At 39.0% G+C, this 25,425-nt stretch overlaps 1 protein-coding gene across 6 annotated transcripts in view; it reads left to right on the top strand.

Annotated features, from left to right (window-relative positions):
• mink1 (misshapen-like kinase 1) overlaps positions 1-25,341 on the top strand; it is a 45,714-nt gene extending 20,373 nt beyond the window's left edge. For 2 of the 6 annotated variants that reach the window (XM_058774853.1, XM_058774856.1), the window contains exons 12-32: positions 292-402; positions 1,057-1,143; positions 5,148-5,324; positions 6,377-6,538; positions 7,085-7,351; positions 7,506-7,585; positions 7,668-7,771; positions 9,783-9,877; positions 10,105-10,128; positions 11,333-11,481; positions 11,563-11,683; positions 14,413-14,529; positions 14,682-14,793; positions 16,305-16,460; positions 17,402-17,545; positions 17,650-17,784; positions 17,985-18,085; positions 18,859-19,008; positions 19,200-19,359; positions 19,701-19,840; positions 20,995-25,341. In XM_058774853.1, coding sequence (XP_058630836.1) covers positions 292-402; positions 1,057-1,143; positions 5,148-5,324; positions 6,377-6,538; positions 7,085-7,351; positions 7,506-7,585; positions 7,668-7,771; positions 9,783-9,877; positions 10,105-10,128; positions 11,333-11,481; positions 11,563-11,683; positions 14,413-14,529; positions 14,682-14,793; positions 16,305-16,460; positions 17,402-17,545; positions 17,650-17,784; positions 17,985-18,085; positions 18,859-19,008; positions 19,200-19,359; positions 19,701-19,840; positions 20,995-21,078 — 2,676 coding nt within the window. In that variant the 3' untranslated portion in view covers positions 21,079-25,341. The remainder of the gene's footprint in view (positions 1-291; positions 403-1,056; positions 1,144-5,147; positions 5,325-6,376; positions 6,539-7,084; positions 7,352-7,505; positions 7,586-7,667; positions 7,772-9,782; positions 9,878-10,104; positions 10,129-11,332; positions 11,482-11,562; positions 11,684-14,412; positions 14,530-14,681; positions 14,794-16,304; positions 16,461-17,401; positions 17,546-17,649; positions 17,785-17,984; positions 18,086-18,858; positions 19,009-19,199; positions 19,360-19,700; positions 19,841-20,994) is intronic. The other 4 variants (XM_058774858.1, XM_058774854.1, XM_058774857.1 and 1 more) reach the window with 4 other exon arrangements.
• Positions 25,342-25,425: the final 84 nt, after the last annotated feature.

A 25,425-nucleotide genomic window follows, 5' to 3' on the forward strand; every position in this document is an offset into this window, starting at 1 on the left:
ACCAGCACACAGCACCATCTAGCCACTAACCTACTGAACACAGCGCCGCAGTGCACTGACTCACCAATATCACTATATTCGCCCTCTCTCTCACCACAACGGTGTCTTAGTCACTTTCGCGCTCTCTCATTTTAATCTTTTCTCTGGCTGTTACTCGTCCTCTACCCCTTAATTTCCCCTCTCAAAAGCATTAGATGATTTTTAGCAACAGGAAGGCTCTTATTATTTCAGCCAAATATGTTGAAGTGACTCACACTCTCTTCTCTCTCTCTCACACGCACGCATGCACAGCAACAGAGGAAGGAGAGAGAGATGGTGCGGCAGCAACAGGATAAAGCTCCTCACCGGAGACTCGATGACATGAGACGAGAGGAGGACAGGAGGATGGCAGAGAGAGAGCAGGTAACCAATCACCGCCACAGAACTGCAGCCGGCCGGCCAATCGCGGCAGAGCGTGGGTGTTCCACCCAGCACAGCTCTGGCCCTGGAATGTCTGTGGAGTGGTTGCCATGGCAGCAGGCTCTCAAACGCTGTGTGTGTGTGTGTGTGTGTGGGTGAGCCGTGTGCAGCCCTACATTCAATACAATCCAACTGACAGAAACACAAAAGACCAATCAGCATGAATTAGTGCACAGTGTGCCACAGGACACACTCTTCAAAACGACTTTACATGTACATGCCTCACATCACTCTTCCTTCAGTTGTGCTGCTTAAAACAACCGCGTACGCAACACATTCCTCGGAGTGACAGGATTCACTTGTAAACACTCGCTGCGCGCCATTTTAAGATTATAAAGCGGTGTGACGTTACGGCTCTACCGTGGAAGGTGAATGAAGCGCGTGGCACAAATCTCTTCACTCCGTGTCTTCAGCCATTTTAAAAAGCCCATCAGAAACACTTCTTTAAAATGTCTGCCTCTTTCTTCGGAGGCTGCACATACAGGTGTATCTGTCCACTCCCTCAAATATCTTTTTATTCCATCCTTTTGAGTCTATTCTGATCCGTCTCTTCCTCCTCCTCTTGCTCCACTGCTCCCCATTTCTCTCTCTCTATAGGAGTTTATAAGACATAAGTTGGAGGAAGAGCAGCGGCAGTTAGAGATACTGCAGCAGCAATTACTGCAGGAGCAGGCATTGCTAATGGTAACACACACCTTTCTTTCTCTTCCCTCTGTTTCTTTGCTTTGGTCTTGTCAGTCCTCAGCCAGTTTTGATGCGTCTCATGTTACAGGACCCTTAAATACTGCTTTAATGATCAAACGACTGCTGGTATCAGAGTGGGGAATTTAGAACAGATTTGGAGCAGGGGTCTTCAATTATTGGTTGGTCTCAAACTGATTTTTATGAAAATATGCATTGAAGGACAATACAGTATTAAGTTAAAGTTAAAAAGCTAAAGCTAAGAAGCCCAAGTTTAGCTAAATGTTTCATTGACCCTCGCAAATTAAAATAAAGCAATAAGTAAACTTAAAATGTTATGTATATGCGAGCATATGACCTTGTACTTTGTAAATAATTATTTAAATATGTTAATGACTCTGCAATGAAAGCATTAAAATCGAGTATGTAAGTACATTTGAGTTAGTTATGGTACTGAATATGTTACAGTATGTTTAAAGCCGCTTTTCCACCGACATTTCCTGGAACAATTTGTCCCAGGAACTTTTTTTCTCAGGAACCACACCCCCCAGACCTGTTGCTGTCTGCGTTTCCATCGCGGTCTAATGTATAACATAACGCAATATGTAATGTTGCGCAAATTTCAGACTTGCATCCTCGGTAGTTTGGACTTCGCGAGTTCAACTCAGGAGTGTGAACTCCCGCGGACGTGATGACGGTAATTCTGCAAAGACCAGCGTAGGCTACTTGATCAGCTAGCCTTGGCTACTGCAGTTTTCCTCACTGTATTTACAATAAGATGAAATATAATATCAAACACCGCTTCCTCTTTTCGTTTTCAATTAAACATATTAATAGCCGCAGAAATGTAGTTCAAGGAACATACATACATCACAATGAAACAAAATATTATAGCGAACAGGATTCCCTCTCTTCATTTTCATTTTAACATATTAATAGAATAAAGACCAAAGATTACCTGTTAGACTTACCCAAAACGAAATATCTTATGTTTAACCACTACAGAGACATCAGAGCCAGCGGCAAATGTCAGAAGGACTAGCCGAGTTGAGGCTGCTCTCATCAGGAAACATGAGCACTGAGCAGCCGCTGATCGCATGGATCTCATGTCTCCGAAATCAGCAACGCAAGTTTTCAAATAGGCTGTGTCTTTATAAATAAACTGCAGATTTGAGTTTTAAACAACTACATTCTCGCCTGAAATACTTTTAAAACTACATTTCATTACACGATAACAGTAGTATTTTTTAAAAATGATGCGAATGGCGGTTGAAATACAGTGCTGCGTGAACTCAACCAATCAGCGCGTTCAGCGCCCAAGTCCCGCCCCCAAAAGTTCCGGACTTTTGAAAAAGTACTACCTCGTGAGCAGGGACTTTGTGAGGGGCAAATTTTTACCCGGAACTTTTAGATCCTGGTTCCTGCGGTGGAAACACACCGAGTACCGGCCCTAAGTCCCTAGTTCCTGGGGAAAGTTGCTGCATTGGAAACGGGGCTTAATATATATGAAAATATCTTATCCTTACCAAGGCTGCATTTATTTGGTCAAAAAAAACAGTAATAATGTGAATATTATTATAAATTTAAAGTAACTGCTTCTATTTGAATATACAGTGGGTACGGAAAGTATTCAGACCCCCTTAAATTTTTCACTCTGTTATATTGCAGCCATTTGCTAAAATCATTTAAGTTCATTTTTTCCTCATTAATGTACACACAGCACCCCATATTGACAGAAAAACACAGAATTGTTGACATTTTGCAGATTTATTAAAAAGAAAAACTGAAATATCACATGGTCCTAAGTATTCAGACCCTTTGCTGTGACACTCATATATTTAACTCAGGTGCTGTCCATTTCTTCTGATCATCCTTGAGATGGTTCTACACCTTCATTTGAGTCCAGCTGTGTTTGATTATACTGATTGGACTTGATTAGGAAAGCCACACACCTGTCTATATAAGACCTTACAGCTCACAGTGCATGTCAGAGCAAATGAGAATCATGAGGTCAAAGGAACTGCCTGAAGAGCTCAGAGACAGAATTGTGGCAAGGCACAGATCTGGCCAAGGTTACAAAAAATTTCTGCTGCACTTAAGGTTCCTAAGAGCACAGTGGCCTCCATAATCCTTAAATGGAAGGCGTTTGGGACGACCAGAACCCTTCCTAGAGCTGGCCGTCCGCCAAACTGAGCTATCAGGGGAGAAGAGCCTTGGTGAGAGAGGTAAAGAAGAACCCAAAGATCACTGTGGCTGAGCTCCAGAGATGCAGTCGGGAGATGGGAGAAAGTTGTAGAAAGTCAACCATCACTGCAGCCCTCCACCAGTCGGGGCTTTATGGCAGAGTGGCCCGACGGAAGCCTCTCCTCAGTGCAAGACACATGAAAGCCTGCATGGAGTTTGCTAAAAAACACCTGAATAAGATTCTCTGGTCTGATGAGACCAAGATAGAACTTTTTGGCATGTGTGGAGAAAACCAGGCACTGCTCATCACCTGTCCAATACAGTCCCAACAGTGAAGCATGGTGGTGGCAGCATCATGCTGTGGGGGTGTTTTTCAGCTGCAGGGACAGGACGACTGGTTGCAATCGAGGGAAAGATGAATGCGGCCAAGTACAGGGATATCCTGGACGAAAACCTTCTCCAGAGTGCTCAGGACCTCAGACTGGGCCGAAGGTTTACCTTCCAACAAGACAATGACCCTAAGCACACAGCTAAAATAACGAAGGAGTGGCTTCACAACAACTCCGTGACTGTTCTTGAATGGCCCAGCCAGAGCCCTGACTTAAACCCAATTGAGCATCTCTGGAGAGACCTAAAATGGCTGTCCACCAACGCTACCATCCAACCTGACAGAACTGGAGAGGATCTGCAAGGAGGAATGGCAGAGGATCCCCAAATCCAGGTGTGAAAAACTTGTTGCATCTTTCCCAAAAGACTCATGGCTGTATTAGATCAAAGGGTGCTTCTACTAAATACTGAGCAAAGGGTCTGAATACTTAGGACCATGTGATATTTCAGTTTTTCTTTTTAATAAATCTGCAAAAATGTCAACAATTCTGTGTTTTTCTGTCAATATGGGGTGCTGTGTGTACATTAATGAGGGAAAAAAATGAACTTAAATGATTTTAGCAAATGGCTGCAATATAACAAAGAGTGAAAAATTTAAGGGGGTCTGAATACTTTCCGTACCCACTGTATGTAAAATGTAAATTATTCCTGTGATGTCAAAGCTCAAGAAATGTTTTTTTTTTTATTGCCACTTAATGTATTTGTGGAGACCGTGATACATTTTTTTCAGGATTCTTGAAAAAAAACAAAAAACGGAAATCTAGCTACAGACCCCAAACAGGTTCAACCTTCTGGGGTCTGAGGGGATTTTTGGGTCCTGGAGAAGTATAAACCTGATTTAGACCCCTGTTCTAAAGCACAAGAACCTTTACTAAAGTGAAACCCATCAAACTTGGCTCATTTATGTGTCAAAACCCTGTGTGTGTTTTAGTCAGTGTATCATGACGGGTTGATTTGATTGTTTATAGTGCTTGGATTGGTTTCATTTTAAATTTACAGTTTAATTGGGGATACGGTCAAAATATCAATATGCAACATGACATAATTACACACAATAAGTATATCTCTGTGTACCCAATACACTACATCCTTTTTTACAAATTGTTCAATTGCATTAAATCTTTGAGGAAAGAATTGTACAGTACAGCTAAGGATTGTTTTTCTTTCTTTGTTCAGTTTAGCAGTAAACACTTTGTACCATGTAAAACTCAAATAATCATGTTTTGTGTGTAATTATTCATTAATTAATTCATAATTATTTAATTTGCATGTTGGGAAGGGGCATATGTTTTACATTTTTGTTTGTGTGTGGGTATTCATGCATGTGACAGTGTGCTGTGCTATGTAACTTTTTTTTTTTTTTTTGGTGCCTGCAATTCCAGTAGTCACTGTTTGCTAGTTAATAAGGTATTAATTGTTTGTTCATGTGTGTGTAGGAGTATAAGCGTAAACAGCTGGAGGAGCAGAGACAGTCAGAAAGACTTCAGAGACAGCTGCAGCAGGAGCACGCATACCTCGTCTCACTGCAGCAGCAGCAGCAACAAGACAAGAAACCACAGATGTACCACTACAGCAAGAACCTAGAGAACAACAAACCAGCCTGGGCTAGAGAGGTACACTTACAACCTGCTGAGGACAGTAGCTCTCTCAGGGCTCCAGACTGCGACTAAAGCGGCCGTATTTGTGAACATAAATATTAATTTGCGAGTGAAATTTTTGCTGAGGTCTCCACTGGCGACTAGCCTAAATGTATTTACGTGTCGTTACTTAAAAATTTGTATGCAATGCCTTTTTCCTGATTTGTTTTGCGATCACATGTTTTATGTTCACGTAGACTATTAAACTGAGACGATGCAAATCCGAGTTTTAGTGGAAGAAAGAGTTTCAAACAGTGCTCGTCTCAGCAACACAGTAGTGTTAAAGGCACATCTGCCAAACGCCATTATATTTTTCTCTTTACTACTATAGTACATAATGAACATGAATTAACATCAAAAGGTAGGCTATTTTATAAGAAAGTAATGATACATTTACTTCAGAATAACCATTCGGTGTCCATAAGTTCATCAGTCAGCTAGAAAAATAACTATAAAGAGGAGCATTTTGCTATATTTATGCGCTATTGCATATTAATATTTTTACTTAACCTGTTTTCTACATGATTCAACTCCTCCTATAAAAATACATTTTACTAATGAAGAAAAACAGGCTGAATGTTTGAAAGACATATGACAACATTTATAGGATTCATTGAGGAGCCCAAACTACACCCAGTGGCCAAGTGATGCTTATGGTCCATGATATTGGTACAGATTCTGTGTAATGAACAATTCTTTGTAACTGTAAGTTGGAAAAGACTTTTAGTTCCCACTTTAAGTGAACCTTAGTTCCCAGGTTATCTACAAGATGAATTAAAATGCTGATAAAGTCAAGAAAAGATGAGACATAAACACATGACGGTATGATTGAAATGTTAAATTGTAAAAAAAATAATTATAATAATAAAATAAATAAAACACGTTTATTCTGTGGCACCTAAAAAAATAATCTGGCGCCTAAGTTGTTTTCTTATAGGAGCCAATGGCTCCTTACTTGATTATTTTGACTGGAGCCCTGTCTCTGAACTGAACTGTCAGAATATAAACTATTATGTTTGGTTTCTCAGGTTGAGGAGCGCAGTAAACTGAACAGACAGGGCTCTCCTAAAATCTGCACTACAGTGTCTGACACCAATATCCAGTCCCGTTCGGAATCAATCAGCCAATCAGGAGCTGCACAGACCCCACCTATGCAGAGACCTGTGGAACCACAGGGTGGGCAGGGAAAGGTGTGCAACCTGTCATTTTTTTTTTTTTCATTTGTAAATCAGTAAAACTTTAGTTTGTTAAACTCAGTAGTCATACCTCCAAAACAGTGATAAAATTATTAGGGCTGTCAATTCAAGTAGAATTCAGAGTGTTTTTTTGTTTAAAATAATATTAAATAATAATAAAAAATTAAATAAAAACCGACCTTAAACTTTTGAAAGGATAGTTAGGAGGATGCCATCGTTTCTGTACTTTAATGCTGCATGCTCTGGCTAACTCTACTCTCTCTGTTTAATGACACTTCTTTTTTTTTTTTCTTTTTTTTTTTTCCTCCCTTCTCTTTCTTTCCTGTGGGACCCCACTTGCTTCCTCTGTAATCCTCCATCATTTTCGGAAACTTCCTCTTCACTTGCATATCCTGTGCTGGATCTTCTACCTTTCTCTGCTACCCAACCCCGGTGGCCTGTTTCCTTTCTTTGCATGACACAATCCTGTTTCCATTTCTGCCCAACTGCTTTACTGATTTCCACTCTTCACTCGTTCATCCTCCTTCCCATCTGCCATAGTTCCAGATGGCCCACCTGGTGCCGTTAAAACCATACGCCGCTCCTGTCCCTCGCTCTCAGTCGCTTTGCGATCAGCCCACTAAGACCATGTCCGCCTTCCCCACCCAGGATCCCTCTCCCACACCCACACCTCGCCCTCTACACTCCAGAGAACTAGTCCGTCAAAACTCTGACCCCACCTCAGAGACCCCTGCCCCTCAGTCTCGGCCAATGAGAGATGACCGGGGACCCTGGATCCGTCTTCCTGAGATTGAACAACCTCCTAAAGTAAGACTAAATAATCATACAGGTTTTGTAAAACTCATCTGGATTGGGCACTAAACAGCATGTGAAAATAAAGCATGTAATAAGTGGTTAACATAGATCACACTTATTAATGTTGAGTTTTCCCATAATTCCTCACCCCATTTCTCTCTTTTAGATTCCCCAGAGAACAGCCTCCATAGCCACTGCATTGAACACAAATCTCTCCTCCGGCATCAGACACCCAGTTCGAGCAAGGTAACGTACATACACACATCCAGCTGTTACACAAATCATTTGACTGCACTGACTCCTGCACTGTGTGTTCTCTCTGTGTCAGTAATCCTGATCTGAGTCGCAATGAGCGCTGGGAGAGAGGAGATAGCATGAACATCATGTCCAACCTGCCACAGACCGGCTCTCTAGAAAGACACCGCATACTCAGTGAGTGTTGTGTAGGTCAGGTTTTACCAACACTGTGGCACCACATCTCCCCACATCTTTTCTTTAAAAAATGTTAATCTGAGAGTGGGAAAAATATTAGCTAATCGAAAACCATAATTCAGAGCCAAAACACATTAATCAGTGTTCACCTGTCCTCCAATGCCTTGTGCATGGAGTACCAGGACCACAATTTCAATGATTATGTGCAAAAATATTTACAGGTAATTGTATGTGAAGTCCTGATGGGACTGCTTAATGAATGTGAAAATAAAGCAATAAGCCCCAAGAAGCAGTGGTTTACAGTGAATTTATAACAGCTAAGGGGCTGTTATAAATTCACTGTAAAACACGGCTACACGGGGCTTATTGCTTTTATAAAATGGTTATTCCATATACGTAGTAAGGTTCAAAAAAATTAAACGGAGCAAATAAAGTGTAATGATATTAAAGGGGTCATATGATGTTGCTAAAAATAACTTTATTTTGTGTACGTATTTGTTGTAATGCAATGTTTACGTGGTTCGAGGTTCAAAAAACACATTATTTTCCACATACTGTACATTATTGTTGCTCCTCTATGCTCTGCCTTTCTGAAACGCGTCGAATTTTACAAAGGTCATCGTTCTGAGAAGCGAGGTGTGCTCTGATTGGCCAGTTATCCAGTGCATTGTGATCGGCCCAATACCTCAAGCATGTGACGGAAATGTTACGCCCCTTACCATGTTGTGATGCCGTGTCCCGGCGTGACGAGACTAAAACAATAAAACCCAATATAAACGAGGCATTTGTTGCACAAACAACAAGCACTACTCTACACTGCTCAAAACTTGCGTTTGAATAGTCAGTATCAAATTCTTTAAATATCGAAATACTTAAAGGCTGTGAGGTTAGACGCACCAGACTGTCCTTGCGATGTTGGAATTGCCCCACTTTATAGTGTTCACAGCCATTCATAGTGTTCACATTGTAGGCTACTCTCTCCCAGGTTCAGGAAACAGTCCTCCGTAAAATGCGCTGCACACACTCGAATATTTGCGTTGTACTGTTCTGGAACAGTGTTGTAAATATAACTTAACCACTGATTTCTAGTTGTGTACTCATTTGGAAGGCCAAACAAAATACTTTGCTTTCACAACGAAACACACAGCGTCTCCACGTCCATGACATGGCGGCGGCAACAACAATACTACAACGAGAATAAAAGTTACGCCGCCTTTCATTGTGTATACGTTTGGATGGTGTTATGCAAATCTTCCCACACCGTGACGTAGACGTGGGGGCGTGTTCAAATGAGCCGTTTTAGGAGGGCGTGGCAGAGTCTTAACTTTTATAAAGAATATCCCTTTGGGTTTGAGACTTTAATCTTTGCAACTTTACAGATCTTATATATGCACAAACAGCTTGTAACACTCCAAAGACAAAGGAAACCATGAAATCGCATTATATATGACCCCTTTAATAAAAACAGAATTCTTCCACCAAACAATGTAGTTCCTCAGAAACAGTTGTGGTTGCAACAAAGTGGTTGCCAAGCAACACAAAGTAAACAAAAGTGTAGGTTTGTAGAGTAATTTACAACAGCTTCGAAAGAGGCTCAACCAATCAGAATCAAGGACCGGAACTATCCATTTTATAATACAGAATAAACTTGTGTTAGCAGATCGAAAATATCATTAACTCAGAGAAAGATAGCTAAATCTGACAAACCCCTCTTTGGGTACACCTGGCGGCATTAACAAATTAAAACAATGATTCATAAATAAAATAAATTGGATATACAGTATATCCTTTTTTGGATATACTGTTAAAAAAAAAGGTTCTTTATGTGTCTTTATTTGTAAAATGTTCTTCAGACTAAGAAAATAATTATGAAATATTGATGAAAGGTTCTTTGGAGAATCCAAAATGGTTTGTTCTATGGTGAAAACCCCTTTTTGGAATCTTTATAATTGCTGCAGAACCCTACACTCTTAAAAATGAAGTGTATAATGTTGTTGCGGGATTATTTCAGGCTCGTCCAAGATGGATTCCTCCCCCACCCTTTCTCATGACGGCCGGCACAAACCAGGAGAATCCCGAACCTCATCCAGACCCAGCAGACCAGCGGTGAGATGTAGATTCACACATTCACATAAACATAAGAGTAGCATGTAAATACACACACTCATGCACATAGAGTCCCAAATCATTCGCCCGTGTCTTGTACAGAATGAACACACTCAGCCCTCCTCTAAACACTAACCTCTGTTCCTTACATTTTCCTCCTCTCCCTTTATCCTTCTCATCCCTCTCTCTTCTCATCAATCTCTTTTCCTCCCTCTTCCCGCCCTCAGAGCTATAAGAGAGCAATAGGAGAGGTTAGTGCCCGTATCTGTGAATCAGCATGATGTCCGTCTGTGTTCTTGCATGATTACATCGTCTCGTGATGATGTTCATGTGGATGAGGCTAAATGTCAAATCAACATTGTGTTTTCCCATTATATGTTGAAAGTAATGAATCATAAATATGTAATTCTGGGTAATCACTACATAAATCACATGATTTAAGATATAAAAATATAAAAGCTGTCAATCGAATTAATAACAGTACGTGCGTGATATGCTGATAAATTAATCAAGTCAATCACAATTAATCACATATATACTATCGTACCGAATTTTGGGTTCAGTATGACTTTATTATTATTTTTTTTATTATTTTATTAAGCAAAGATGCATTAAATTGGTCAAGTGACAGTAAAGCCTTATATAATGTTACAAACTATTTTGAATTTCTACACTAAATTGATAATTAGAAATTGTTTTGAGCAGTAACTCAGTATATTTGAATTATTTCTGAAGGATCATGTGACACTAAAGACTGGGAGAGCTTTGCCTACACACAAATTATGTTTTAAATATTTTAATATTCAAATTAAAACATTATTTTAAGTTGTGGTGATCTTTCAGAATATCACTGTTTTACTGTATTTTTGCAAATAAATTAAGCTTAGCATAAGGTGAGCATAAGAGATCAAACTTTTGAACGGTAATGTATATATATTTTTTTGAATAATGCAACGATGACCCCATTGACTTTGATTCTATGGACAAAAAAAGCAGTTGAAACATCCTCTAAAATATCATATTTTGTCTTCACCAAAGAAAGCAAGCATTCATTTTTGGGTGAACCATTCCTTGAAGAGACATTCACACAGGATGCATTATGTACATCTTGGACCATTCTTTAGCGTCTCCCGTCTCTCCTCAGAAGTCTGTTGTCCTGCTGATTTCACCTGCATACCAGTCCACAACCGCCAGCATCTGTAGAAGGACAGTCCCACGCTCATGGTCTTTGTGTGACCACATTTACCCTCCCCAACCAAGAACCCCTGCCCACACCCACACCACACCCTCCAAACTCTAGATAGCTTTTGAAAGGCAGAATGCATAATCAAAATCTTATGGTCTGATTCAATCTGGAGAGATCCAATGTAAATGTAATGATGACTACAGATATGTGGTGCGTGATGAAGTGTTTCTCACTTTCCTGTTGATTTCTTCCTCATGTGAATGTGTCAGGACCATGGTCTGTATTCTAAGGAGCGGGCAGAGGAGCAGCCGCGGCCCCCGGTGAAGGCTAATGATTACTCCTCTTCCTCAGAAAGCAGTGAGAGCAGTGAAGAGAGTGAGAGTGGAGAGGGAGCAGAAGAGGAAAGCCCTACTGATCGGTACGAGACAATGATGTGGGAATACTTCACAGTTGTTTTTTGGTTTCATTTTTCACATTTTTCTTTCAATGTCTTTATCAGCCCACGTGATGCAGATTCTGACTCTGTTAACACTATGGTGGTCCATGAGGAGGAGGAAGGTGAAGGAGGAGACGAAGAACGTGCCGGAGGATATGGAGACCAAACCATGCTTGTACAGAGGGTAAGATGGTTGTGTGTGTGTGTGTGTGTGTGTGTGTGTTTGTTTGCATGTATGTGTGTACTGTTTTTTTTTTTTTTCCTATCTTTCTACATTACGACGACTAAATATTTTTATAATGTGATGTGTATTCAGGTTTCAGATCTTTACCCATTTTTTTGAGTATAAATAAATGTATATCAGTTGTGCTCAAAATTATTCATACCCTTAGTAAATATGATCAAAGAAGGCTGTGGAAATAAGTTTGCATTGCTTATCCATTTGATCTTTCATTTAAAAAAAAAAAAAAGTCTAACCTTTAATTGAAGTAAAATAAAGTGAACGTCGGGGGAAATCACATTAGGAAATAAATATTTTTCTCTAGTACACAATAACCACAATTATTGGTACCTCTAGAAATTCTTATGATTTAAAATCTCTGAAGTATATTCCAAATCATAGTTTTTTTATCACACCAGGGTGTCTAGGAGCATGAAATTGTCCAGCCTTGGCTTCCTGTTTTACAGGATTATAAATGAGGAACACAAAGGCCAAATTACCTTAATCATTGATCACAAGGATTAAAACCAAATAATATATTTCTGATGTGCAGCAAAAGATTGTTTAACTTCACAAATTTAGAAAGTGGCTGTAAGAAAAGCATCAGCGCAATAATTAAGAGGTTCCAGTCAACTAAAGATATTACAAATCTGTCTGGAAGAGGATGTGTGTCTGGATCGTCCTAATGCACGGTGAGGAGGAGAGTTTGAGTGGCCAAAGACTCTCCAAGGATCACAGCTGAAGAACTGCAGAGATTAGTTGAATCTTGGGGCCAGAAAAATAAAAATAAATCAAACAGCACCTACCATCACCACATGTTGTTCAGGAGGGTTTCACGAAAAATTCTCCTCACTCATCCAAAAACAAACTCCAGCATATTCAGTTGTCAGACACGACTGGAACTTCAAATAGCACTGGCTTCTATGGTTAGATGAAACTAAATAAAAGAGCTTTTTAGCAGCTGATCTCGCATAGATTCCAGACCTTCAGCCATCAGCCTGAAGTTCTGGCTATGATAGCATTCATTGGTCAAGGCCCGCCGAGGGTTTATTTGATCCTGATAAGCGTTTGTCATCACAGTTGTAAACACGACAGCTTTCTTCTTTCGTGAGGGGGTTTGGTGTCACGGCATCTTTGTATCCAGGTGGAACGTTCAAGAATGCGACACGCATGTCTCCCGGAAATCCTGTATAATTCAACCAATCCGACAACGACTTTGAAACTCCTGAAGTGTTTCCACTTTTGTGTGCCATATGCATCAGACGTTTAGCCAACGTTCCGTGGGCGTGACGTCTGAGGCTGAGACTATTTAGCAGCAAACACTCAAGATGGGTTTGGTGCACACGCCAATGAAAAAAGCACCCCTTGTGTACAATGAAATATACTGCTGTATTTTTAATGTTGTGGGCCTGTTTTTCTGCTGGAGGTCCTGGGCATCTTGTTTAGATGCATGGCATCATGGATTCAATTAAATACCAACATATATAAAAAATGTCCATGCTAGACATCTTATAATGGGCCACAGTTGGATCTTCCAACAGGACAATGATCCACAAACAATCATCAAATACAAAACAAACATGGGTCACTGAGCACAAAACTAAGCTTCTGCTATGGCCGTCCCAGTCCTCTGACCTGAACCCTATAGAAAATGAGTGGGGAGAACTGAAGAGAAGAAGCACCAATATGGAGCTGTTGATCTGAAGGGTCTGGAGTGATTCTGGATGAAGGAATGGTCTCTGATCTCTTGTCAGATGTTCTCCAAACTTATCAGGCATTATAGGTGAAGATTCAGAGCTGTTATCTTGACAAAAGGAAGTTGCAAAAAGTATTGAATAAAAGGGTTTGATTAATTGTGGCCAATGTGTATTAGAGAAAAACATTTGTTTCATGAGATTTCTCTCCCATTTTAAATTCTTATTCTCCAATGAAAGGTTAGATTTTTGTACATTTTAAAATAAAATATCAAAAGGATTAATAATATAGATTTATTTTCACAGCCACCTTTGATCTTATTTACCATGGGTATGAATGATTTTGAGCACAACTGTGTGTGTGTGTACATACATATACATACACACACACACACACACACACACACACACACACACACACACACACACACAGGGTTTGTGGTCGGTACGATTATTTGATTATTTAAAAAGTCTCTAATGCTCACCAAGTTTGCATTTATTAAATACAGTAATATTATACATTTTAAATATTACAGTACAAAACAGTTTTCTGTTTGAATAAACTTCAAAATGTAATTTATAAAGCTGAATTTTCAGCAGCCAGTACTCCTGTCTTCATTTTCACATCCTTCAGAAATAATTCAATATGCCGATTTGCTGTTCAGGAAACATTTCGTATTTTTATTAATGTTGAAATCTGTTGATTCTTCAAAGAAAAGAACATTTCAAATAAACAGCATTTATTTAAAATGTTTTTATTTTCCTATTAATTTGTTAATAATTATGGGATTGCCTTATTAATGCAGCATATACTGTGTTATTGTTTCACTAGCATATTTTCAATACCTATAGTTTGAGGGTTCCCATCAGTAGTGTCCCCACGGTCCCTCAAAAAAGCTTTTGAGCCTTTGTGTGCATGTGTGAAAGTAAAATAATGAATTCACTGCTTTTTTTTCCAGTACCAATATGTGTTTGTTTTTGTGTGTTTGTTTCTGGCAGACTCCAGAGAAGCGTAGTCATAATGGATACACCAACCTGCCTGATGTGGTTCAGCCCTCCCACTCTCCCACAGACTCTGCCTCCCACTCTTCCCCTGGGAAAGACTCTGCCTATGATGTGAGCTCTCTGCCCACCTAACTTTTAAAGCTTCATTCTCTCCTTCTATATAATTACATCATATTTTCTTTCTTTGTTTTTTCGAGTCATTAACAAATATTGCCCAATGCGTGTAGTTCATTGGTTAACTCAGATCATGCAATCACTTTCAGTATCAGTCCAGGGGATTGGTGAAGGCCTCTGGAAAGTCCTCTTTTACTACCTTTGTGGACCTTGGAATGTACCAACCATCAGTGGGCACAGGCGATAACATGTCTGTTGGAGGTATGGTATTAAATTGTCTGACAGTTACTGGGTATTTAAGATGCACACCTGTTCAATGGTTTGACTTTGAAGGAAGTGTCTTATTCTCACCAAGGCTGCATTTATTTAATCAACAATATATTAAAAATAGTAGTATTGTGTAATATTACAATACTTTCTATTTTACTATATTTTAAAATTATTTTATTCCTGTGATGGCAAAGCTGGATGTTCAGCAGCCATTACTCCAATTTTCTGTCACGTGATCCTTAAGAAGTCATTCTGATATGCTGATTTACTGCTCATTTAATACTGTAACATTTATTATTATAAATCACAACACTTTTTATCATTGACATTCATATTTTTTATATATTTTTTAATTTGGTTTAATACACCCCTTAATAAAAGTATTCATTCTTTTTTTGTCAGTCTTAAATCTGTGAACAAACACAATACTGACCCTAAACTTTGAAATGGTTAATACATTGGAAAAACATTAGAATAATGATCAGTATTTTAGTCTTGTTTTCTAATTAAAAAATACACTTATTAAATGTACACAAAATTGTGTAAGATAAGACTTTTCTTTTTAAGGATCCTTATATGGTTTTTAAAGGAAAACAAGATTAAGAAATTAAAGTGATTAAGAAAATGTTTTTTGCAGTGTAGTTCTGCAATCATTGCTTCATTGTTGTTAAAGGGGTCATCAGATGCCCATTTTCAAAGTTGATATGATTCTTTAGGGTCTTGATGAAAAGTCTATAACATACTTTTGTTAGAATTTCTCAATGGTAGTCTAAAACAACATCCTTTTTGCCTCGTCAAAAACAGCTCTGTTCACACCGACCTGTTTTGGTGCATGTGCCTTTAAATGCTACGTGGGGTGACGAGCCGTTCTCTGAGACTGTAAACTTTAACTGCATTTAGCCGCGGAACTTGCTAACTAGCACATTATTGGGAAAGGCGCTTTGCAAAGATTCATTAAAAAAAACATATACTCGCTACTTCTGTAGGTGAAGCTGAATCACTGATTCCCACAAACATAAACACATTTAGGTAGATCGGGGGCGCATTCCCAAAAATAAATGTAATCCACTGCGTCTTCAGTGACTCAGATGTCAGGAGTAAATGACGACTGCTATGTTCATTATTACATCCAACAATAAAACACCTCAATCGCTTAGGAGCCATTCTTGTCTACTCCTGCTCTTGTGTCGAAACAATGGCAGACTGTCTACAGCTCACACAGGGTGGGTCTGTGCTAAAACCAGTGTCCGTCAACAGTCATGGGAGGTGCCTTGGCCTGTGTGAAGTCAATTTGCCAAGAATCTGTGAAAGGCTTGAAAAAATCCGGGTGGATTTTTATCATTATAAGTTGGTTGTGTACATACACTGCCAACGCACATTTATGTTCAAACACCATGTAAAAGTTAATTTCGCATCTGATGTCCCCTTTAAGGTACTGCTGACAGATGACTCAGTCACTCAGTGCAGTGTTTCTTAGCTTGTGTTGTTTGTGGGTGTTGTAGGTCTGGGCTCTCGCTTTGAGCAGCTGAAGCTGGAGGTGAGGAAAGGCTCCATGGTCAATGTCAATCCCACCAACACTCGTCCAGTTAGTGACACTCCTGAAATCCGCAAATACAAGAAAAGATTCAACTCTGAGATCCTCTGTGCTGCTCTCTGGGGTAAGAGATGAACAAGAGCGCTTGGTGTGGGTGTGTGTGTGTGTGTGAGCTTGCCCATTTAAGTGATACTAACTACATATTTCATGGCGGTATCCCAGCTGACCTTTCTAACAATTAGTGGTGTAGTGTGAAAAAACACGCTTAAGCTAACACACAAAGCAGAGACATGGTTAGGTTAGCGAATCAAGAGCACTCTTAAAATTTCCCTGATTTCAATTAGCATTGGGTCATTTTAGTGTCATTTTTGTAAGTGAGAAATTTGGCACACTGATAAGAACAGGTCTCAATGTTCCTGATGTTAATTTCAGTCTCTTAAACTCTTCAGTACCACCAAATGTAAAACATTTTTCACATTTTAGCTAATCACATTTGAAGCAAGTGTCCTAGAAACAAAACCTTTTCCACTGATTCATTGGGGCATACCAGTGCAACAAGTGATTTCTGACCTCGATTTTCTGCCTTTTGAGTTTCCTCTTTTCCAAACTTGTCCTGCTGTCATTGGCCTGTCACTTGGCAGTCAGGTTATTTAAAGCATTTGGCACGATATGAATTGAGACAGGAAGAGTGGCTGTATCTGTGCTACGCTTAGATGTACTGAGATGAACTTTCTATTGTTATTGCCTTAATTCCCTGAACATTCAAGACTAGTTTGGTGGCAGTGCCACCCTCTGGCCAAAGTGCATAAAATATGACCAAAAATCATTGTAGCTTTGGAATATCGTGGCGTAAGGTCATGTTTCTTAGCTGTTTGAGGGCCTGTTAAATTCAATATTTTTTTAAGTTTCACGATACAGCTTTTTTTTTTCTTTTTCCTGATACTCCTACAGAGAAGCCTGAAGCTTGACAAACTTTATTTTCAGAATAGGTCCCCTAACACTGTGTTTATGTTTTGAGGGTCTTTGTATATATATGTGTGTGTGTGTGTGTGTTTGTTCTGTCAGGTGTGAATCTGCTGGTAGGGACAGAGAACGGTCTGAAGCTGCTGGATCGAAGTGGCCAGGGGAAAGTTTATCCATTGATCAACTCACGCAGGTTTCAACAGATGGACGTTCTGGAGGGACTGAACCTCCTCATCACTATATCAGGTCACACACAGGCCTATTCATCAATTTACAAGTATCCATCTTCTCATCACTGTCAGGGCACATGGATACATGCAGGCTGTTCATATTTATTATCTTTCTCTCAGGCAAGAAGAATAAGGTGCGTGTGTATTATCTTGCCTGGCTGAGGAATAAAATTCTCCATAATGACCCAGAGGTGGAGAAGAAACAGGGCTGGACCACTGTAGGAGAAATGGAGGGCTGTGTGCACTACAAAGTTGGTAAGCGTGCATGTACAGAGTGCTTAATTATGCACAGAGTAAAGGCTACAGGAAAGTTTGCACTACTACTGGCTAGGAAAATGTAGCTACGGTAGTTCAAAAGACCTGAAGCAAACTATTTTGACTTTGGCTCTAACTCTTCCAAAGTACTTCATGTCATATATCACCTTTGTTGTGAATGTTTTTGTTTATTTTTCCAGTGAAATATGAAAGGATTAAGTTTCTGGTTATCGCTCTGAAGAATGCGGTGGAGGTTTACGCCTGGGCTCCCAAACCTTACCACAAATTCATGGCCTTCAAGGTAGAGACATGAGTTGTATTGTTTTATTTATTATGTGCTCAGCTTACATAGGGTTTACTGGATTTTCCAAAATTAAAAAAAAAAGTTCAGAAGTTTGGGTCAGGTAGGGTTTTTTTTTTAAGAAATGAATACTTTTATTCAGAAAGGACACATTAAATTACGCATTTAAAATGTTACAAAAGATTTTTATTTCAAATAAATGCTGTTTGAACTTTCTATTAATCAAAAAATCCTGAAAAAGATGCATCACATTTTCCACAAAAATTAAGCAGCATGGCTTTTTAAACATTGATAATAAGAAATGTTTCTTGAGCACTAATTCAGCATTTTGGAATGAATGAAGGATCATATGATACTGAAGACTGGAGTAATGACAACAGAAGCTTTAGCCATCACACAAATGTTGCATTTCAAAATATATTCAAATAGAAAACAGTTCTCTTTAAATTCTAATAATATTTCACAGTATTACTGTTTTTACTGTATAAGAAAATGGCATATGAAGTTTAAAAACCAATGAAAAATGATCAAACTTGTGAAAGGTAGTGCAAGTAATAAATAATGATTTACTCTGTTAAAGGTAATAGAAAGTAGCCAATTACCAAATTGTTTTGAGACAAGTATGCTTCTTTACATCACTTCCTTTATAATAATACAGCAAATGTGACAAAGTTGTTATCTAATTGTTGGGATAGGTGTTTGCTTTACCATTCCACATAATCTTTGTAACGTGCTGTAGTTTCATACTCTTGCTTATTTGTCTTTCTTCTCAGTCATTTGGAGACCTGCCACATAGGCCTCTGTTGGTTGACCTCACAGTGGAAGAGGGTCAGAGGTTAAAGGTCATCTATGGGTCAAGTGCTGGCTTCCATGCCATTGATGTTGACTCTGGAAACAACTATGACATCTACATTCCTGTACATGTGAGTTATGCTGTCATGTGAAGATTTTTTCACAAGAATACACTGGATCGCATGGGAGCGATCAGTGATTTGTGGGTCATTTGGAAAATGAAGAGAGAATTTTTATAGCCCCTTTAGAAAGATAAGTCTCCTTTGACCTCTTGTCCTCTCTTTCACTCCCTCTTGCTCTCTTTACATCTGTCTGTCTGTAGATCCAGTCACAGGTGACTCCTCACGCCATCGTATTCCTGCCCAATTCAGATGGGATGGAGATGCTGTTGTGTTATGAGGATGAGGGCGTTTATGTCAACACGTATGGGCGCATCATTAAAGATGTGGTGCTGCAGTGGGGAGAAATGCCCACTTCTGTGGGTAAGTATGCATGCATGCACATGCACGCACACACACACACACACACACACACACACATATACTGTGCTCTCATATTCTTTTTGCAGAATTGCAAAATGAAAGCACATTAGCTTGAATTAGCCAGGAGAGGATTACGTTATTTTTGTTGCACATGTGCCTTTAGAGATAGGGGTGGCTTGATACCACTTTTTCAGAACCGATCCCGATCCAATACAGAAAATGCCAGTATTGGAGAGATACCGATACTGAATATCGGATCAACACACCCCTACTTAGAGACAGTATTGTTAAAGTGAATGATAAAATATTCTTATGTCTTTGTATTTGTATTTTGCATGTAGCCCACATCTGCTCTAATCAGATTATGGGCTGGGGAGAGAAAGCCATAGAGATCCGTTCTGTTGAGACGGGACACCTGGATGGAGTCTTCATGCACAAGAGAGCTCAGAGGCTTAAGTTCCTGTGTGAAAGAAATGACAAGGTAATCAATTTTCACACACACACACACACACACACACACACACACACACATGTTCGTTTTTGTGAAAAGTGGGGACATTCCATAGGCGTAATGGTTTTTATACTGTACTTACTGTTTGTGCTATTGCCCTACACCAAACCTACCCCTTACAGGAGACTGTCTGCATTTCAACTTTCCCCCAAAAAACCTCACTCTGTGTGATTTATAAGCGTTTTGAAAAGTGGGGACATGGGTCAATGTCCTGAAAAGTCACCTTCACCTTGTAATACCTATGTCATACCTTTGTCATTATACAAATCTATGTCCTGACTTTTCACAAAAACACACACACACACACGGCACTTCACACAAATGGGGCTTCCTTTTTTTTTTTTTCTTTTTTTTTTTTTAAAAAGAAAAGTAGATACTAGAATGGATACTTGACCAAACCTCAGGTAGAGAAAATTAATTAATAGTTACGACAAAAAAAAGTTTTTTAGATTCTGTTCATGTTCTATGATGTCGGCAAGTTTTGCAATTCTGCTGCCAAAATGTGGTCACACTTTATTTTAAGGTCCAATTCTCGCTATTAACAAACCATTATTAACTACGACTTTTGCCTCAATAAACTAATTTGCTGCTTATTAATAGTTAGTAAGTTAGTTGTTAAGTTTAGGTATTGGGTAGGATTAGGACTGTAGAATGTGGATATGCAGAATATGTGCTTTATAAGTACTAATAAACAGCCAATGTGTTAATAAGAGGCATACTAATAATCAACTAGTTAATAGTGAGAATTGGCCCCTATACTAAAGTGTTACTAATATGGAACTAAATACAGTTTAAAATGTTTATTAAATGTTAAATGTTAAAGAAAGGGAACAGGATGAGGATGAGGTTGAGCTTGACGAATAGTACAGTTTGTGTAAAATGTACATTTATGCATTTGGCTCCGAAGCGACTTAAATTGCATTTAAGGAACACATTTTATATTTTAAATTTTTCCCTGAAAATCAAACCTACATTAAAATATTACATTTTGGTCATTTAAGGTAATAAGTAAAAAAAAATGTTTAAATTATATTTACTACCATATCAGTTTAATATAATTACACAGAAAAATGATCTTCTCCTTAAGCTCATCCACTTTACACTGTAACCTTCTTTTCTTTCAGGTGTTTTTTGCATCAGTGCGTTCTGGTGGCAGCAGTCAAGTCTACTTTATGACCCTCAACAGAAACTGCATTATGAACTGGTGAAAGAGCTGCCACATGAACATAGAACCTGCTGTGTGCACACTTACAAACACTGAAGAGATAGTCCTCACACACAACAACATCCACAGACACTCTCAAACTCTGTAAATATACACACACACACAAACACACTCCTGCACAAACTGACATATAGAACGGTTATTTACTTCACATCTTCCTGAAGACACTCCTTCACCATTCTCCTGTGATCTCTGAGCCAACTGTACAAGGCGTGCGTGCGTGTGTCTGCTGTGAGCACGCTGCTAACCTCTGACAGAGCAATGTTGTGTTCATCTGATTCCACATGGGTTAGCTTTCAGCTCACTGGGGCCAACGTTCCTCACTGCTAATATTTCTGACCTTTCTAGGACCAGACAAAAAGACTAATTGTACATTTATTTCACTAGAAATGCGTGTAAACTACGAGAATTCTTGTGACGCAGCAGCAGCGTGCTTGTGTTTGAGAGACTTTATAAGCTACTTTGAGCAGCAGAAACAACTTGAACCTGCAGTGGTGTGAGGTGGTACTGCAACATCTGTAATTTTCCATTTCAACTGTATAGTGTAGTAGTCGTTTGTTCTTGGTTGCATTCAGAGTTTCAGATAAAAGTGATATAATGTTTTATTTCAACAAGTAGAAGTTTAGAAATTGATTTAAAAATGAGTTTTAACATATTCTGAGATGGCTTCCCTTCCGAGCAAGGGAAGGTTTTCGCTTTCTTGATGTATAAACAATAATCTGACGCCTGTGTCACCAAACTGTTTGTTCGATGGAAACGGTGGTGGCCGCTTACGGAGCAGAATCCAGCGTTTTGCTTTTCCACTAGTCAGCTGGTGAGACCAAGTCACCCACAATGGAGCAACAGTCTCTGGTTTCGCTTTTCAAAGCACTTTTTTCTTTCTATGTGGGAAGTATCATCATATCTACTACAGTTTGATATTCTCTGTACGTAAACGTATTTGGTATTACTCCTACTTTTATTATCTGCTGTTCTATAGCTGTTCTATTGCAATACGTGCTGTGTGCTCGTTCTTGTTCGAAGTTTTACGAGGGAGTTTCTCTTGGGTTATTCTGATTTTAGACAGGAAGATACAGTAAGTTACTCCGGATATGACTGAAAACGTTTTTTGGCAGCACAAACGTATAATTCGGTTGTCACAATGTAAATTGTATATAGCAGCCATGATCGTATTTGGATCTCATTTGTATTCAGTAAGCATAGGATTTTTTTAGGAGTTCAATCACTACACGACTGCGTAATACACTTGAGTGTGGTGTCATAACTGAGTCATGTGTTTGTGCTATCAAAAGTGCTTGATTGCTTATGGAAGGTGTAGTTCATCAGGGATGTGTGCATTTGATCAGACTTTTTTTTTTCTTTGATATTTGGACCCCACCATTTGTTAGCAACACAAACGTCATGTTTTAGATGAAGACTCGGGTGGATTGGAACAAGAGTATTCTTTTGTTTATCTGACAGTGTGCAAACAAGCTGCGTGCGTGTGTGTGTGTGTGTGTGTGTGTGTGCGAGTATCAGTGGGAAATATTAATCAGTAACATACAGTAGGATCAGTATAAAGCAATAGTTTAAGGATTACTGACGGGTTTGTGCCTGGTGTTACTGTCTCCAGCTCTGCAATACTAGACCAGAGATTTTTCTCAAGATTTTCACTCATTTCCATACCGATAATTACAGCAGTATTCACCTAAAAAGGAATACCTTCACAATCTAGTCTTTTCTCTTTCCCTATTTGATGAAGATGGTATTATACTATTATATCACTTATAAAGTGCTGCCTTTACGAAAAAACATGTGTACACTAATCACAGAATATTTGACACACTTTGTCCCTTCGAAATATTTTCCTAGTTATTAACACTAAATGATTTTAGCACTGATTTGTTCAGTAGCTTGTGATGGTACAATCATTGTCTGTTACCTAATAGCCCCTCCCACCAGACATATTGGCTGCTGTCACAGTCTAGACGAGCACTAAATACAGATGACACATTTAGCAAGTCATTATTAAAATATAGCGGCGCACCACTTCAGACAAATAATTCTAAATTGTTGCATTTCAGAGAGAGACGGGGGCTTACGGTTTGAATTCTCATCATCTGTAAGTGAGCAAAATCAAATTGAACTTGAATACGAATGTACCATTATGACAGATTCACACTTTCTGAGAGTTACTTCGTTTTTGCCCCTCATCCTTACTTACTTTCTCTCTCTTGCTGTAGAACTTAAGCATTTTCTTGCTTAGTAAATCAAACTGCCATGTTTACTGAAATAACAGTGCCTTGGATTGGGGTTGGGTGTATTTGCTTGATTGTGTGCGTGTGTGTGTGTGTGTGTGGGAGAGCATTGAGCATGTGATTTGTTTCAATAAGAACTGAAGTTCAGGGAAGAGAAAAGTCCAGTGCGCAGTTAGGGGTCTTGTGCCAACAAAGTGCACTTAAATTGACAATAGCCAGAGCACCAAGACAGGCTCCTCTCACTCTGTTTTAGCACAAAAGCCATGCCATAAAGAGTTCATTCCTCCGGTTTGAAGGCAGCGCTCCTCAGATGTTTATTTAATACCATATTACAGTCCAAACGCCCTACAGTTACATGACAAGATGAGCTCTTTGTTCTGGAGTACTTGTAGCTCGCATATCGTTTTGCCAAACAGGGAAAGCCTCTGGTTTTCATGCTGGAGGTTCACAAAAAGTTCGAGTTGTCATGGTGAAGAGCTGCTCGCATGCGTGTGATATAACAGTCCCCAGCATTCCCAAGAACTCTCGGAATTTAGTGAGATTTTGCCTTTATGCTTAATAGTAAGTAAATGTGTATAACAGTGTTCACGCTACTGGATTGACAGAATTTATGTTTTTATAGCAGAATTGTGATATAACGTAACAAAATTCAACAGAGAGGAAATATGCTTTATAAATTAGATAAAGAGTTTATATTAAGATTACCATGGCCTGTCAGGATGATGGAAATGGAGAGGAAAAATAATATATATATATATATACATACATACAAAATCCCTGAATTCTTCTTCACCTTTTTTACCTAGATGTGAATTTATATAAAAAGAATTAATGAACGTAGCCTAATCAATAGAACTGAATAAATGAATGCATTGTTATATAGCATTTTTCTGGCTGATGAATAATCATTCGAGCACAAAGCTTCTCCCCTGTACATACGGCTGTATGTTTAGTTAGACTCGTCTCTCTCTCCTCTCTTTTTCCCAGGGAGTGTTATAAAAGAGAGCGTGTGGGTGTGCGACTGTGCATGTGTGAATAGGAGAGCTATTTCTGATCCGCGTGTGTACTGTTCATTATTCCCTCAGAGGAAAGAGAGCGGGGGGAGAAAAGACAAGACCAGTCGACAGCGCTTTGAGGACCAGTGTGGTCAAAAAATATAAACATCGTCACTGGACTCGAGCCACACATGCCACTGACGACCAATTGAACGTTGTAGTCTTTCTACGGCAGCTGCCCACAGTCCTGATCTCGTATAAAAGCTCGTATTGATATCTGATCCAGTGTGTCAGGGGTTGTTCTGAAGGTACATGCGTTGATGGCTTTATTGTGGACGTTATTGAATGTAATCAGTTTGTTTTATTCTGGTCTGTTAAAGTGAAGGCATGGTTTAGGTGCACATGTAAAGATGATATTTTACACGCCATCCCCCAGATTTGAAGAAATGTTTATCATTTAAATGCTTTTATATCCAACGAGAGCATCATTTTAGACCAGTCGGTCTTTAAAAAGCTAGACTAGGTCACGCGTGTAGCGGTCTTCGAGAGATGCGGAGCTGTCTGGTTTTCGCCTTTACTGCTGTGTTTGAGGTATTTATCTACTCTACATGCTATTAGCACTATGCTAACAAGTGGCATTTCTCTTGTCGTTCTCTAGTAATACAAAGTTAATCCCTTAGCCGATTTTTGTAAAATATTTACTACTCCAAAGAAAAAAAAAAAGTTCATGATTTGTAGTTCTTTTACGTTGTGCTTTTGGTTCAAACTCATAGCAGTAGCCAGGAGAGGTTAAAGGTTGTTTTTGGAGGACTTGATAAAGTTGATCCTCTGTGATGGGTTGATTATCATTCTTTTCATTTACTTTTTAAGTTTTAATGTTTCAGGAAAAAAAAGTAGATGTTTCAACATATTTTGAATGTTTCTGTTTAGGAGAGGGAGTGCTTCAGATGATTTTAAGTCTTAAAGATTGAATGCATTCACAAGTCTGTAATGTCTCAATACAGCATTATTTGAAAATTAAAAATAACTTGATCTCTGTTAAAAATGGTGTAACTCTCTTTTTATTCCTTCAAGCTCATTTTATTTTTTAAACAATGT

Source organism: Onychostoma macrolepis, chromosome 05 (assembly GCF_012432095.1).
Source record: "Onychostoma macrolepis isolate SWU-2019 chromosome 05, ASM1243209v1, whole genome shotgun sequence".
Classification (NCBI taxonomy): domain Eukaryota; kingdom Metazoa; phylum Chordata; class Actinopteri; order Cypriniformes; family Cyprinidae; genus Onychostoma; species Onychostoma macrolepis.